At 38.1% G+C, this 16,140-nt stretch overlaps 1 protein-coding gene across 4 annotated transcripts in view; it reads right to left on the bottom strand.

Moving 5' to 3' along the window:
• alms1 (ALMS1 centrosome and basal body associated protein) overlaps positions 1 to 14,244 on the bottom strand; it is a 31,592-nt gene extending 17,348 nt beyond the window's left edge. For 3 of the 4 annotated variants that reach the window (XM_051648827.1, XM_051648829.1, XM_051648828.1), the window contains exons 1-7: positions 14,191 to 14,244; positions 13,450 to 13,603; positions 8,513 to 8,630; positions 6,440 to 8,396; positions 4,462 to 4,621; positions 2,629 to 3,606; positions 1,724 to 1,842 (exon numbers count right to left, since the gene is read on the bottom strand). In XM_051648827.1, coding sequence (XP_051504787.1) covers positions 1,724 to 1,842; positions 2,629 to 3,606; positions 4,462 to 4,621; positions 6,440 to 8,396; positions 8,513 to 8,630; positions 13,450 to 13,603; positions 14,191 to 14,226 — 3,522 coding nt within the window. In that variant the 5' untranslated portion in view covers positions 14,227 to 14,244. Of the gene's footprint in view, positions 1 to 1,723; positions 1,843 to 2,628; positions 3,607 to 4,461; positions 4,622 to 6,439; positions 8,397 to 8,512; positions 8,631 to 13,449; positions 13,604 to 14,190 lie in introns of those variants that run through there. The other variant, XM_051648830.1, reaches the window with a different exon arrangement.
• Positions 14,245 to 16,140: the final 1,896 nt, after the last annotated feature.

Raw genomic sequence — 16,140 nt, 5'->3', positions numbered from 1 at the left:
ACTGGGTTTTTCATGTTGAGTCTGAAGTCGCAGTGGGCTGTTTATGTAGAAATGTTATTTTAGACCAAAAAACACTTTTGACTGTTTTGTGTTTAATTATATTTTTATTTTCAGCTTGTAAACCATGTAAATGCTATCACCAAATTCAAACAATAAATGTTGTTTTGAAGCTTCTTAATGTGGTGACCAATCATGCTAATTCAAATGTGCTGAATATAGCGCTCTCTCTCCGCAATCTTTAGAGTTCATAGAAACATAATAATTATAACATTAGAAAGCTGAAACATTATTTTTCACCCCCCATCTACATCCCTATCAGAGTTGGGCACAGCAGAGACAGCCTCCGACACTTTCCGATGTGATATTATTATCAAGTTTCCTAAGGAGAACTTTTCCTTGCAGTAATTTCCTCAACAAGAACATCCAGCTCTTGTCTACTGAAGTTTTTCTTTCTTTTCTTTTCCTCCATGTCAAATTAAAAGTTATCAAATGGTTAGCATCAAGTAAATTCTCCTCTGATGGTTAATGTCATTAAACAAACAAATCTCACGTACTTAACATTAAAAAAAATTATCGTGAGGTGCATGCTACTTTAAAAAACAAAAAAAGGTTAATAGATACATTTATCGTTACAATTTACCAGTGTTGAAGTATTGAATTTGTTGTAGGCTATTAGACAAGGCAACTCTATTAGCAAGCTGATCAGACAACGTCAAAGCCTGTCTTTTTATTCTTAAGAAAAAAATTAAGATGTCCTTAAGAAAATATTTGAGAACTTCTTAAGAATTGTTCAAGAACTGCACTTAGGAACGTTCTTATAATTTATCCTAAGAACTTTCTTAATTTTTTTCTTTAGAACATTTTCGTGAATCCGGCCCCAGACTTGTAAGACTTTAATCAAGCAGTGCAGTTACTGACTGGTTGTTCATATGACAGTTTGTCGTTAAAGATACACAAGTTTTATTGTAAATGGAATTTTATAAAAAAATAAATGACTGAATGAAACATGCTATTACATTTAGATTACGTTTAGATTTATATATGTATGTATGTATGTATGTATATATATATATATATAGTTAGGGTAAAGTATTGGATTGCATTTATGCCTCTAAAATGTCTGAAAACATTCCTTTTACAAGAACTGTATTAACTTTATTTCTGATTTCTTTTATATCTGCTGTGTAGACATTAAGCTGCTGAGGGCAGTAAATGTAAATAGAATTGTATTTCTTATTTCCAAATAATGCTTCCTCAAAAGTACTAAAAGAATTGTAACTGGAATTGTTACTAGAACTGTTAAGAGACTGGAATTGTTAAGTGTAATCAGAATTGGAAGCGTTAAATTACTTATGATTCCCATCCCTAGTCATTATATACTAAAAATATCGTCTAGTTTCAGAAGACTAAGAATATAGCTCACAAGTCCTATGGACTACTTTTATGGGGTTTTTTGTCTTGTTTTTGCCCTTTTTGGTCACTATGAACTGTCATTGTGTGGAAAAGAGCTGCGTGAAGATTCTTTAAAAATTCGCCTTTTGTTTTCCACAGAAGAAATAACAGTATACTGGTTTGGAACAAGGGGAATAGTAAATAAGTTTAGGGTGAACTATTCCATTCCAGATTTGGCTACAACAGCAGAGCAAGCCAATCAAAATGCTAATGTTTACTAAAAAAAAGTCAGCAGACCTTTTGGTCTAATGTGTTGGCATATGGCTGTTACCTTGGTGTGTTTGGTGTCCAGTAGAAGCTCTCTCTTAATGTCTTCAATTCTCGCTCTGTCCTCAGCATTAAGTTCTAAACTTTCACATCGGCGACCAGAAACCTTCATCAGGATCCATTCTTAGAGACAAAATCCAACAATTAGCTAGGTTTCCATCAAAATGTTTTGCATTTATAATGCGCATTTCTGAAAATTTTTCTAAAGAAAATGCGAAACACAGCGCGTTTCCATGAACTATAAATGTGCATTTTCCTGAGGGAGCCCGCCTTTTTGTCATGGAGTAGTTGAACGACCTCTTTGCTTCAGGGAGAATTGTATTTGCTGTAATAAAACAATTGTACATTATGTTATTAAATGCTCCCAGGAGACGTCGCAGAATAAGTGCAATAGCTCACATAATGAGGGCTCAAATGGCTATTCCCATTCGCCGACAGCCTCCATATACCTGGGAGCGCCTGCGCTCAAAACAGTTCTGGTGGATTGTGAGGACTCACTTTAACGACGATCTGTGGGTGAAGCACTTTTGACTAACCAGGGCTACGTTTGAAGATTTATGTGCCATGGTTGGACCTTTCGTGAGCCAGTCACGTCAAGCTCTCGCACACCTACCGTACACCATCTGACGAGCGCATTGCCATCTTGCTTTACAAATAGTAATGACATGTCATCGTTCATGCGAATAAGCCATTTCCATCACTTTTATGCACATTTTAACAAATGTGAAACTCTAGACGTTAAAATCATCTCCTAGTGCATTAAATTGTAAGCGAATTGGATGGAAACACAGCTACTGACAATCAAACACCAATACCTGTTTAAAATTCTTTTAACAAACAACTTTGAAATGCACTACTGGTTTTGGCAACATCCAGTGCCTCAACTGCTTGATAAATCAAACTGTTTACCTCGGGCACGGCTATCTTCTGAGTCAGCTGTGCTTGGCCGGCTTGTAACCATAGAAACAGGTGACTCACTCTGCAGTAGCTTGGCAACTCTGGCAGCCAATGAACTCTCACTGCTGCTGTCACTTAGACTTCCAACCTCTGCAGAGACATTAGATAGACTAGTCTCAGATGAGCCAAGCACAGCATTCTCAGTCTGCTCCTGGTTCTGAGGAAGGTTCCCTGCCCCTGAAGGGACATTCATCTGCATTACAGACAGTGCTGTAGGCGGCTTTGCCTTATCTGGGTCTGCAGCACTGCAGCCCTCCGGCTCGGCACGCCTTGGGGTCACACAGAGGTCATGTGACTTCAAACTTCCTTCTCTGCTCAGAGAGAGAGCGGCAAGCTCTGTAGTTGTGCGGTCAGTCTGTATGGAAATCCGTTGTTGCCCCTGGCTGGATGACGAGCTTCCTTTCAAAGCTGAGTCAGATGAAGAGCGAGTCAGCAGCAGGGAGAATTTCCCACCAGTAGACAGAGATGTGTCATCATAAACTCGTGAGTTTCGGCCTAGAGAAACAAGGGACGTGTCACTCTCTGATAGGCGGTGCGAGCCAGGGGAGGAAGTCAGAGAGGATCGACCAGAGACCAGACTTTCTGCACAGCCCAGCAAATGCCTGATTTCATGCAGTGTGCCGGAGGCCACAAGAGAGTCATCATCCTCCTTCACCTCCACTCTAGGCCCAGGAGGAGCAGGCATAGATTCTGGGCTGAGTTGGATCGGTAGGCATCCTTCATGTTGTGGAGCATCAGATTGTTGTAGGCCTGATGAAGGATGCAATGTTAGTCCTGGTGGAGTATCCGTCTGACTGAATATTGTCCTCTCACTTCTCTGACTGGCTGGTTGGCCTTGCTCATGCACTGACAGGTGGTGTGTGACAGACGCAATGGAGTCGGCTGAAAGTTGACTAGAACTGGAGAATGTCTCCTTCTGAAGACTGTCAACTATAGATACAGAAAATGAATATAAAGCATTATTATCAAATATGAATAAATTTATATCACAATATTCTTAAAATCTTTGGTTGAAGGCTGACAATGTGCCTCATGATATACACATTTTTATGTAAAAGTTTTCAAAAACATCTGAAAATATACAGAAAATGCCAGGGTAGGTAAGCTTGATGGTGTTAGCAAGGGAAACTAAGTGAAGAGGGGTTTATAGCAGAGGGTAATTTCCACACCATGGTGAACGAAGTTTATAATTAGCAAGATGTTGCTCATTTGTAAAGTGATTGGAACCAGAGTTTGCATTAATCAGAATTATTTTTGCATTTACCAAATTTTTAAAACATTGAAGGACATGGGCTATCCATCATTTTGACAGATAAATAAACAAAACCATAAGGAGACATTAAATAAAACCAGTGCATTAGTTTTTATTTTAAACATCTTTACATGGTTTCACTCTCTCTCTCTGTGCTCGCTGCATGCATGTGTATGAGAGAGCAATTTCATCCAAGTGACCATGACAGATACTTTTTAATGTAAAAACAATGACTGATTTAAATCATTTTTAATCAGAAAAAATGACTGATAAAAATAGACCATGACAGAAATTTTACAACTGTAACAGATCCCAGTGACAGAAAATTATTATTTGAACACGCAAAACTGGAGTTTTGCATAATCGTGACAATACTTAGACATTTATACTGGTAGACACATTTCTACTGCTTTATTGTTTAAGCAACTATATGGCTGACCCCTAAGCAACACTTTTCAAATAAAACTATTAATATCAAACTTTCACAATGCAAGAGATTTCAGACCCCTTTGGCTCAGCTTCAGATGGCTCACCTTCAGATGGCTGTGTACTTTTTGTTGGCGTTCCTATGGAGCCTTTGATGGTGCATAGGTCAGTAGGAGAGAATTCAGGCTCTCTGATTGGTCCTCGACGAGTAAATGGATTTAGTATTGTTGATGGTGACTGGTCGATACCCAAATTTAGGAGGTACATCTAGAATGAAATAAAAATGGAACAGTAACTCATACGGTCTTGACTATCAGTGTAACGAATGACATTCAATTACTGCCATAAATATTGACCAGATTTTAGAAAGGCTGCATTAACAACAACAATGCCTAAATATACGCTCACTGAGCACTTTATTAGGAACACCTGTTCACCTACTTATTCATGTGATTATCTAATCAGCCAATCATCTGGCAGCACTGAAATGCATAAAATCATGCAGATACGGGTCAGGAGCTTCAGTTAATGTTCACATCAACCATCAGAATGGGGAAAAAAATGTGATCTCAGTGATTTCGACTGTGGCATGATTGTTGGTGCCAGTTGGTCTGGTTTGAGTATTTCTGTAACTGCTGATCTCCTGGGATTTTCACTCACAACAGTCTCTAGAATTTACTCTGAATGGTGCCAAAAACAAAAAACATCCAGTGAGCGGCAGATCTGCGGAAGGAAATAGGGATGTGCACGAGTAGTCGAATACTCGAGTATTCATTCTGCAATAATGAAAAAATACTATTCGAATTTCGCAAAGTTTTGCTTTACTGGCCATATATACAGTGAGATGCATGTTAAATCCTGAACACACAAATTAAAACTGGCAGTTATAACAGAATACACTGCGTGGTGCTGTTGAGTGTGGACACAAGTTGATCACATTTGATGTGCAAACCGTTCTGTCAGTACGTTTAGATGGACACCAAAAAAGCAGGTTATTGTGAGAATGTGGCTTACTGCGAGAAATCTGGTTCCCAGTTTAAATGTTCTGGATAAGCGGTGTACACTTTACTCTCATATATGTGCAGCTCGTCGGAAAGCAGCGTCCTCTAGCAACGTAATCCCAGAGACGCTTCTGTAAACAACAAATATGGCATCCGAGAAAGACTTTGCTAGCTGAGGTAAGGGACATTCATCAATTAAACTGGTATGTATAAATGAGTATAGTTTACTGAGCATGTGGATATGCTTGTTTTTCTCAACAAAAACATGAGATACAACATATACATAACTATTATATGTCAAGTGTGTATATTCGTCCTGTAAAAAATTTAACTGCGTCAGTCTACTTCACTAGCGGTTTATTTATCTTTGCTTTGCGTGAGCTTAAATGCTTTCATTCTATACTTTTTTGTTTTCACGCATTGCTTGTTTAAATATTTAGAAGATTTTTTTTTTTACGGTGATGCAACATTTATGACTAAAAAAAATTTTTTACAACGTCTCTTTCTCATTAATTACCTTCATTTATATAATAGAATATTCAAATATTCGTTTTTTATGAGCTTAAATATTCGAATACCAGATTATTGATGAATGCCCATCCCTAGAAGGAACACCATGTTGATAAGAGAGGTCAATGGAGAATGGCCGGACTGGTTCGAGCTGACAGAAAGGTTATGGCAACTCAGATAACCACTCTGGGCAGCGTTTCCCAAAAGCATCGTAAGCCTAAGTAAATCGTAGAAACCACTGGTGCCAATGGTCTCTATGATCAACTTAAGCTTATACAGCTGCACTGTACAGTTGTAGTGAGTAGAATAGCATCTCAGAATGCACAACATGTCAAACCTTGAGACGGATGGGCTACAACAACAGAAGACCACTTTGGGCACTTTATTAGTGTTCCTAATAAAGTGCTCAGTGAGTGTAGATTTTGCTATTGGTTAACATTAATAAGCCAAAAAGGAAAGTTTTTCAGATGCAAAGCAAGCACTGTGGATTTCTTAATGTGTATTAAGAAAGTAAATGTGATTTCATGTTGACTTTAAGTATAATAGTCTGGCAACAGTACATGTGTCAACTTACAGGGATCCTGTCTTCAATGTTGAGCTCCCTGGTGTGGGAAGGGGATGCATGTCCAGAGGTCCAGTAGGGTGCATAATTATCTACCTCAAGACTCACTACAGAAGAGGCAGCTCCAACTGATGCTCGCATACTCTGCTCACCATGGTAACTGCCTTGAGAACTGGAGAGAGTGCTGCTCATGTTGAGGCTTGATGACACATCACTGAAGTGAACAAGACTGATGAGAGGGGAGAGCTTGACAGAGCTTTTTTCCATGTGGATAGCTGAACTATTCACTCCTCCACTCCTCCCACCTGAAAGTAAAGATGACTGATTTCCCAATGATCTGGTAGTTGGAATGACATCATCAGTTTGTCCCACTAGAACTTGCCCAATATGTGTGCCCATGTCTCTTTGAATAGAGGTTACTACAGAGCTCAGGGAAGAGTGAGAGTGAGAACGATTGACAGATGACTCAACTGCTTGTCCTCTACCCACACCTGCCCCAACTACATCCACCCGACTGGGTGAGACGCTTCCAGAGTGAGATGAAGAAAGAGGTGGCGGAGTCATCTGAGAGCTAGCATTAGCACCAGATGCCTGATGCATGTCTCGAGAAAGCATGCTGTTAAGTGTCTCAGATACTGCGTCCTGTGCTTTTTTCTTAGGTGATACACCATCATAAAATGAGCTGCTGGAATTCTGACTGGCCTTCCAGGCATCTACTTTTTGTAAGTAGTTCAGACTGGGGAGAGACTGTACTCTCCCAAGAGCCAGACGAGAAACATGATCTTTCATCTCTGTACCAGAGTACAAAGACGGTCTGTCTGAGCAAGGTGCATCAGGGACATGTGGACTGAAAACAGGGGGAGTCTCTTGTTCGTAAGAAACAGGATGGACATGTAAAAACTTATGGGCAGTCCCTGAGCATAAGGAAGGCCCACTTGGAACTGTAACTGTTGTCTGAGGGCAGATGGGAGATGAATGTTGATCCACAGTGTTTAAGTCCAAAGATGGTATTAAGCCTGTTTTTAAATGGCTGTTTTGAGATGATGCAGCCTCGGTGGCAACTGACTCTTGTTGGGAATCTATGAGGGAGAGTTTGGTCAATGATGGTGGGGGTCTCATAAGAAGTACAGCAGGTGTGGACTGAGACACAGGGTGGGAGTTTAAGAATGAATCATCTGCTGCTGTTTGATTACCTGAGGACCACAGCACCCTCTGCTGACCTGGCACGTGCATCACACCTCCACTGGCTGGTGCGACATAAAGCCCACTATTAGAGCTTTTGTTCCCACTTTGGGGTCTACTTGATGGCACAGAGATGGATCCTCTCTCTCCCACACACAGAAGCTGATCACAGAGACTCTGTGACGTTTGGTGCAAATGCATACGAGACTCACGAAAAGTAATATTTGACACATCTGCACCAACTGTTGAACCTGTAGTTTTCTGAAACGAAGATGATAATGAACCCCCTTGTGGTTGCTCTCTGTCTGTTTGAACATTCATGGAAAGTTCTAACTGGGTTTTTGCTGTGTTTTGCTGATCTGAAATGGCTTCAAGCTGATTAAGAGCAGTCTTAGAGGAAGAGGAAACTGCATTACTGCTGCTAACAGCCACACCAACATCCTCTTCCCCAAACACTAATAAGGATCGAGCAGACACTCCCTTACTACGCCATTGAGCAGCACTCTGCTCCTCTCCTTCCATGTGTCTGTCGATTTTGTTCTCAGAACCACATGAAACACTCTCTCCATCCTTGATTGCCTTGCAATGGTTGTCAGGTGACAGACGGTGCTGGGAAAGTGAACAACAGCTACTCTCGACTTCTGATAGAGCTTCAGGCACCTCTAAAGGATGCTGGGATAGTGTGGCCTGGTCATGAATAGTGTCATGGAGGTGGGAATTACCAGCTGTGCCAACATGTGACATCCTGGCGCACCTCTCAGAAATAACTGAGAGGTCAGGAAATCCCCTGCATACACAAACACAAAAGAGGAGATATTATCTACAATTATTAAAACAAGGAAAAAGAAAGACATCCCTATCTGTATAAAACATCAATAAGCATGACAAAGCAAATACTAGTACCGTAGGGGGACAAATTCTGCATCTGTATGCTGAAGAAATGTGGAGTCAGAAAGAGTGTGGGGTTTGTCAAGGCAGGGCAGCAGGGTTAGTGCAGGTGACAGCTGACTATCCTGAAACTCTGAAAAAGACAACTAATTGATTAAAAATAAATGTCTATATTATGAATCACATTACATAAGTGACAAAAAACATTTTAGGAATTAACTCATTAAGTCATGTACAGTGGGGTTTCAGAAGTCTGGGACCACTAGTAATAAATGTTTAAAGGCAAATTCACATTTACCTTTGCACAGCGAAATTCCATGGGCGAAATACAGTCATCTCAATGGGTATCCACAAGATCGTGAATTTTGCACGATGGACTGTCGGCGGCAAAGAATTTTCCCTTGCAGATTTCGCATGAAGTTCAAGCTTTGACAGATTAATTTGCTGTGTTGACCAATAGGAAGTTGCTTGGTTTGGCAGTGACCTCTGTGTGGACGGTGGGGAAAAATTCAGCGATGCATCGTGATTCTTTCTGCAACGATCCTGAATCGATTCTCAAAAAAAATTTAATATATTCTGAGTTCAGCTTAAACCGCGGTAGCATGATGGCAAGATAATGATGAGGCAGTGGTTCGGGAGACGTGGGTGATGGTTTCATTTTTATGTATTTTTTTCCTCGATGCCTTTCTCACCTCTTGCACGCTCTCTATTTCATTGGCTTTTGCTTACCGCCGATTACTCGCATGTAAGGACAGTTCGCATACCTGATAAGGGTTTGAAATCCATCGTAACGTTTGCGACGGGGGTTATCTTCTATTCGCAGAGCAAACAGATGGAACAGTGCATACGAGATACTTGATAAATTTCTAACAACCGTGCTATTTAAACCGCTTTACCATCACCTGTGCAGATGAGAAGCTGACAGCTGCACTCTCATAGAAGCAGATATATCTCTCATCCTGGACTAGCAACTTCCAGTTGTGGTTATAGTTAAAAATTAAAATGAATAGGCATGGCATAGATTAATTTAAAATAATAATTAAATACTGTTAAATGATAAATAATGCTTTAAAAAAAAAAAAAAAAAAAAAATATATATATATATATATATATATATATATATATATATATATATATATATATATATATATATATTTTTTTTTTATTTATTTTTTTATAAAATCAGTTGAAGTATTTAATAGTATTAGTAATAGTTTTGATAGAGAACCAATTTTTTTTTTCTTGTGCTTTTAAAGGATTCTTTTTAAGGTTATTAAGAAAGAAACTGAAAAACTGTCATACTCCACTAAACCGTTTATTTAATCTAGTGGATGTTCCATGTTTTGTTCACAGCTCATACTGAATGTAAAAGGACAGTTTATGTAATGTGACTCATTCTGATTCTGAAAACAGCTGTTAAATAAAAAGCTGAAAGAGAAAAATAGAGCAAAAAATATATTTTTAAGAAACTGAAAAAAATGTATTGGAGGACAAGATGCATCGAGAATCGTTTTATAATCTAATCGTTATCAAATTGAATCGTGAGGCCAGTGATGATTCACACCTCTACTGAATATTCACAATGGACAAGGATATCATCTTAGCTGCGAGCTTCTTTTTAACTTCACTATCCCACAGTATAAAGTGCAGCATTAAAAAGAGGCTGCTTGGCAGTTCGTTCTTTCTGGCTTCACATGCACTCAACGGATGTTGAAAACGTAAAAAAAAAATAAAAAAAAAACGAAAAAGCCTAATTGCCAAAATACTCTCGGACAGTGAAGTTAAAAAGAAACTCGTAGCTAAAATGATATGCTTGTCCATTGTGAATATTTAGTGTAGCTGTGTACAAATCACCGCACACACAGAGATCACTGCTAAAACAAGCAACTTCCTATTAGTCAACACAGCAAATTCACATTTCAAAGTTCATCAGACTTGAACTCAATGCGAAATCCGCAAGGGGAAATTCTTCGGCAATAGAAGTTCACTGCATCGATTTCCATTGAGATGAATTTATTCCGCTCATTGAAATTCGCCAAGCAAAGGTTAATGTGGCTGCAACTTTATATTTTGTATTTAGTTTTTTCATTGTAAATTGTATTATCAGCATAACAATTTGAATGAAAAGTTTAATTGAAAAATTAACTTTCAGAGTTTCTTAGCATTTGGTATGTCCTCCTTTTGCATTAAAGCATGCACTTAAAGGGTTAGATCACCCAAAAATGAAAATCTCTCATGATTTACTTACCTTTAAGCCATCCCAGATGTGTATAACTTTCTTTCATCAGCAGAACAGAATGGAAGATTTTTATAAGCACATTACAGCTCTGTTTATCCATACAATGCAAGTGAATTGGTGCCATTAGACTGATGGCTGTTTGACGGTCCAAAGTCATATTTAGGCAGCATAAAAGTAATTCACATGACTCCAGACGATCAATTAATGTATTCAGAAGCAAATCGATAGATTTGTGTAAAAAAGAAATTGATAATTAAAACTTTATTAACTTTATAAAAAAAAATCGCTTCCTGCCAGCAGTCGACGCATCACGTGACGCAAGCGCAATGGCATGTTCATGCAAGAAGTCGGAAGCACGCGCTTTTTACACAACAGAGGAAAGAACGTCACACGAGGGTTAGGTCATTTCAAACAGCAATCTAGCACTTGCCGGAAGCAACGATTTGAAGTTAAAAAACATTTTAATCATCAATTTGTTTCTTACACCAACCTATCGGTTTGCTTCAGAAGACATTCATTGATCAACTGGAGTCGTGTGGATTACATTTATGCTGCCTAAATATGACTTTTGGACCTACAAACAGCCAGCAGTCTAATGGCACCCATTCGCTTGTATTATATGGACAAAAAGAGCTGATAAGTGCTTATAAAAATCTTCACTTTGGTTCTGCTGAAGGAGGAAAGTCATACACATCTGGGATGGCTTAAAGGTAACTAAATCATGAGAGGATTTTCATTTTTGGGTGGACTATTCCTTTTAAGGCAAAGTCACATTTACCTTTGCACAGCAAAATTCAGTGGGCGAAATACAGTCATTTCAATGGGAATCCGTGAGATTGTGAATTTGGCGTGATGGACTTCCGGTGGCAAAGAATTTTTGCGGTGCTTCATACACAGCTACACTGAATATTCACAATGGACAAACATTTCATTTTAGCTATGAGTTTCTTTTTAACATCACTATCCCAAAGTATAAAATGCAGCACTAAAAAGAGGCTGCTTGGCAATTCATTCTTTCTGGTTTCACACATGCTCAACTGATGTTGAGTACGTGTGAATCCAGAAAAAAATAATTGCTAAAATACTCTGGGAGAGTGAAGTTAAAAAGAAACTCGTAGCTAAAATGATATGCTTGTCCATTGTGAATATTCAGTGTAGCTGTGTACGAAGCACCGCACACACAGAGGTCACTGCTAAAACAAGCAACTTCCTATTGGTCAACACAGCGAATTCACCTTTCAAAGTTCATTAAACTTGAACTCCATGCGAAATCCGCAAAGGGAAATTCTTTAGCACCAGAAGTTCATTGTGCGGATTTCCATTGAGATGAATTTATTCCACTCGTAGAATTTCGCCGAGCAAAGGTTAATGTGACAGTGCCTTTATATTTTGCATTTCTGTTTTTCATTGCAAATTGTATTATCAGCATAACAATTTGAATGAAAAGTTTAATTGAAAAATTAACTTAAATTTCAGAATTTCTAAGCATTTGGTATGTCCTCCTTTTCCAATCAACGCCAGCATGCAATTAAGTTGACATGGACTTCACATGTTGAAAACCTGATGATCTATGTTATTCCAGAATGAATCGATAATTTATGTGCTTTAATGGAAACGAGGCAAAATTGGCTTTATTTGATTAGTGACCTGGGTAGGGTTGCACCAGCTGTGCGTAAGTTCTCACGTAAGTTGGGACATAAAGTTCACACTAAGGGCTTAGTAACTACTGGTTAGTTTGTAACTAAGTCATTGCTTAATTTGGCTGCACCATCTGTTCTTAAAGCAGGACTTAACTAGTAGGTCATAAGCTCTCCGTAATGTGTTGTCACATAATATGACGTTTACTTGTATTGATCCAATAAACAGCCTTCAAATTTGTACACAGAAGTGTTAAAAAGCTGTGCATTTCAGTTTGATCTTGTTACGGTTTATGTTCAAACCTTGTTGCTCACGTAATTGTCAGCTGTAAGAAATTATATCCCCATTAAAATATGATACGTAATAAAAGTTTATTTGATAAATAGTATATTTGCCCTGTGTAAATAACAATATATAGGAACTGTATCTAAAATAAATAAGGGGTGATAAATAAATATTAATACAACAGTTTGGAAAAATAGACATTTATTCATTTTAATATCCTATATATATTTTGAATGTGTTGAAACTTGACACCAGGCCACGCACCCTGAAAACTGCACCATCAGAACGGTTTCATGCTGAAGAGCCGCTTAAAAGTAAGTTTATTTTCTCTCCCGTAAATGTAAACGAGTGTAAATGTCAACATCATGTATGTCAAAATGATTGATGCCTGGCACGCAAAACATGCTCATTGATGTCATAAAATATCAGTCAGCTTTTTTATTCCATCCGTTACTCCTGGTCGGAGGCTTCCGTAAATATTAGGGTTACGTCCTACCCAAGTTTAATGGTGCAAAGCTCAAATATTTAGTAGTGTGTAAATTGTGACTTAGTGCCAATTTACACCACAACTAGGCTAAGTTGTAACCTACATATAGCTGGTGCAACAGGCCCCTGGAAATAGTGCTGAAACTTAAATATTTTTTATTCATAATGTTCTTTTTTTTATGCTCAAAAACCTTTTTTTTTTTTTTTTTTAAGATTTAAATGAGATTTTAAATTCCATATTTTTTATGTGGTCTCAATATTTTTGGACCCCATTGTTTAAATACACTTGCTCTGTGTAGTGTACCTAGTTGTAAAGTCTCAGGTCTGTTTATCAGTGCGCTTGAATCCTGAGTGTTACTAAATGGCCTTGAAAAGTCGTCAGGATTTGTGTGTTGTCTGAATCCCTCTGAACCATGCATATGTTGTCCTTGCTGCTCGCAGGGGTTCTCTGCAGGTGTCTGGAAGGGTAAAAACCAAATCTATGTATTAAAAGGATCATACTTGCATGTCTGCATTATGTATAAATTCATGCATGCATGCATGTAAAAGCTTGTGTATACTTCTACCAAATCAATGTCGCTGAATGGTGTTACAATTCACGTTCAGTTTTGACAGGTTAAGTGAAGTGATTTACAATCAACTAGGTAACTGCTTTTGTTATGCTGTGAAATTCAGTCATACTGCTACGGACTACTGAGTCAGCTATCAGTAACACGATATAAAAGGCTTGGTCAAATTTACCCATGCTGACAAGCTTTCCACACTCAATTCATGTATATATTCATCAATTCAGTTATACTATAGCTGTGTAAATAAATAAATCATACGCTGACTGGCTGCGAGAAAGTCACTGAACAGCTATAAGCGCTAACTTTGCTGCTCACTTGTTGCCATGCAGTAATAGTAGCAACCAGGTTCTCTCGATTAGCCAGTTTAGACCAGCCATGTAAAATTCAGATCGAAAGTTCGCACAACCCAGAATAAAAATCCACAATCAACCACGTTTCTAGTTTTACCCCAGAGTCAGCAATTTCCATACACTTACTTTGTTTACATCTGCAGCATGCCCCTCTGACTCCATGTTGTGACGGACGGTCGCAGACGTTAACGCGCATGCGCACTGGCAGGATTTTTTTTTTTTTTTTTTTTTTTAAACTAGGCGAGAAACATTTGAAGTAGATATGGAAAAGGCAAGATATGGTCCCAGTAGTAAAATCTATTACTCTGTAGTACCGAATTAGTTTATCTCTAAATATAATGTTAAACACACGATCTCAAAAGCCTCATCAGTTTTCAGTGGAAAAGGCAACATAGGAGCGCTGCACTTAGAGTAATGACGCTGTTGCTCTGACAACAAGAAATGCCCGCAGCGTTGAGCGGGAAATTAAATGTTATCTGAATTCTACATTTAAATAATAATAACAATATCTAAATTCACTCTAATTGTCACTTGGGATGGCCTTTACAGTGTTTTATATTTATATATTTTATGTTATATATATTTTTTACGTTTTGTTACATAGTAGCAACTTAAATACTGGGGCATATGTGGTGAAAGCTGTTGTGACATAGTGTGATTTTCAATTATTTGTGAGTTTGTTTTATTGAGAATTTATTGACTAATGTGAATAAAGTCTGCACATCGCATCACATCACATTGGTTATTCTTTCAGTCATTATTATTACTCTAACTGGATATGATGTGATGTCCTGGGCACCTGCTGCTGTAGAGAGACCAAAATGATTATTGTAATTGGCTTTTCTTTTTTTTTCTTTGCACCTTTCAGAATCTTGCAGAGAATATCAGGAGACTTGGAAAATATCTTCAGCAGTATTCTTCATTACAGATGATCAGGAACATCAATCAGCACATTACAATGTGCCGTTTCATACGGCCGTGATCAAGCATTCAAAGGGTGAAGCTGGAATTTTACCAACCCTAATCCAGTTAACATAACTGTATAAACCAAATGGCTTGAGACGTTCACACTTAGGTATTGCATTCACTCTTGACTCAGAAAGTGATTGAATCATAAACAATGGCCACCAATCAAAGAATGGGACTGCCCTCCATGAACCATCGCAGAAAAAGGTGATCGAATAGGTTAGCATGAGAAACATTTATTTATTCACACACAGCCTAAGCAAAGATGACAAACAAGTATGTAACCATAGGTACTAGGTAGATGATCTCACAAAATCACAATGCTTCTTTAATGCCTGATAGAATGTGAATCACTTTAGTTTTTCATGTGATGTTATGGGAAAATCTTATTCCACAACTTGACAAAATAGTTTGCTAAATACACTTTAAGTAACAGAGTAGGTACAATTTAACAGACCGACAAATAAATAAATAATATTTAGTTTGCACTGTTGAAATAGTATTTTAATCCCACACTCTGTGCAGGCTGTCGTGGAATATGGAGTCTTTTCCCTCTTAGCAAGAAAATTCTCGAAGTCCAGGGATTCCAGGTGTCAAAGGTTAGACTTTATTGAGCAAAACAACAAAGCCTAATCTTCTCATTCAAAGCTTACATCTTTATACACTTCTGTTACCACACATTACCCCATAAGCACACCTCTCTTGCTATTTTAGCCAATAAGCGTGCTTTTCCACTTTCTTTGTTCGCCACCATTATTTCACAGTCGCTCTGGCTTCTTTTTAATGGTTGAATTCTGGCAGTTAGACTATTTAGAAAAAGAAAGTACTTTTAAATTCATTTATTATGAAAGTATACATTCTAAGTAAATAGAATATAACAATCTAATAAGATAACTTGGCTATTGACTATTGCTTTGAGGAGTACTCTCTCTCTCTGGTACTTTTCTGTCATAGCTGAGTGCCCAGGTTTCTCTCAGCAAGGTCACGTAGACCTTACAGTCTCATGCCTATTTTCCTGGATTAAAATAATACTCAGACTATTCTATATACAGGTGCATCTCAATAAATTAGAATGTCGTGGAAAAGTTCATTTATTTCAGTAATTCAACT

This window comes from Myxocyprinus asiaticus, chromosome 21, assembly GCF_019703515.2.
Source record: "Myxocyprinus asiaticus isolate MX2 ecotype Aquarium Trade chromosome 21, UBuf_Myxa_2, whole genome shotgun sequence".
Taxonomy (NCBI): domain Eukaryota; kingdom Metazoa; phylum Chordata; class Actinopteri; order Cypriniformes; family Catostomidae; genus Myxocyprinus; species Myxocyprinus asiaticus.
The sequence above is the reverse complement of the archived record's forward strand: the minus strand, read 5'-3'. Positions and strand labels throughout refer to the sequence as shown.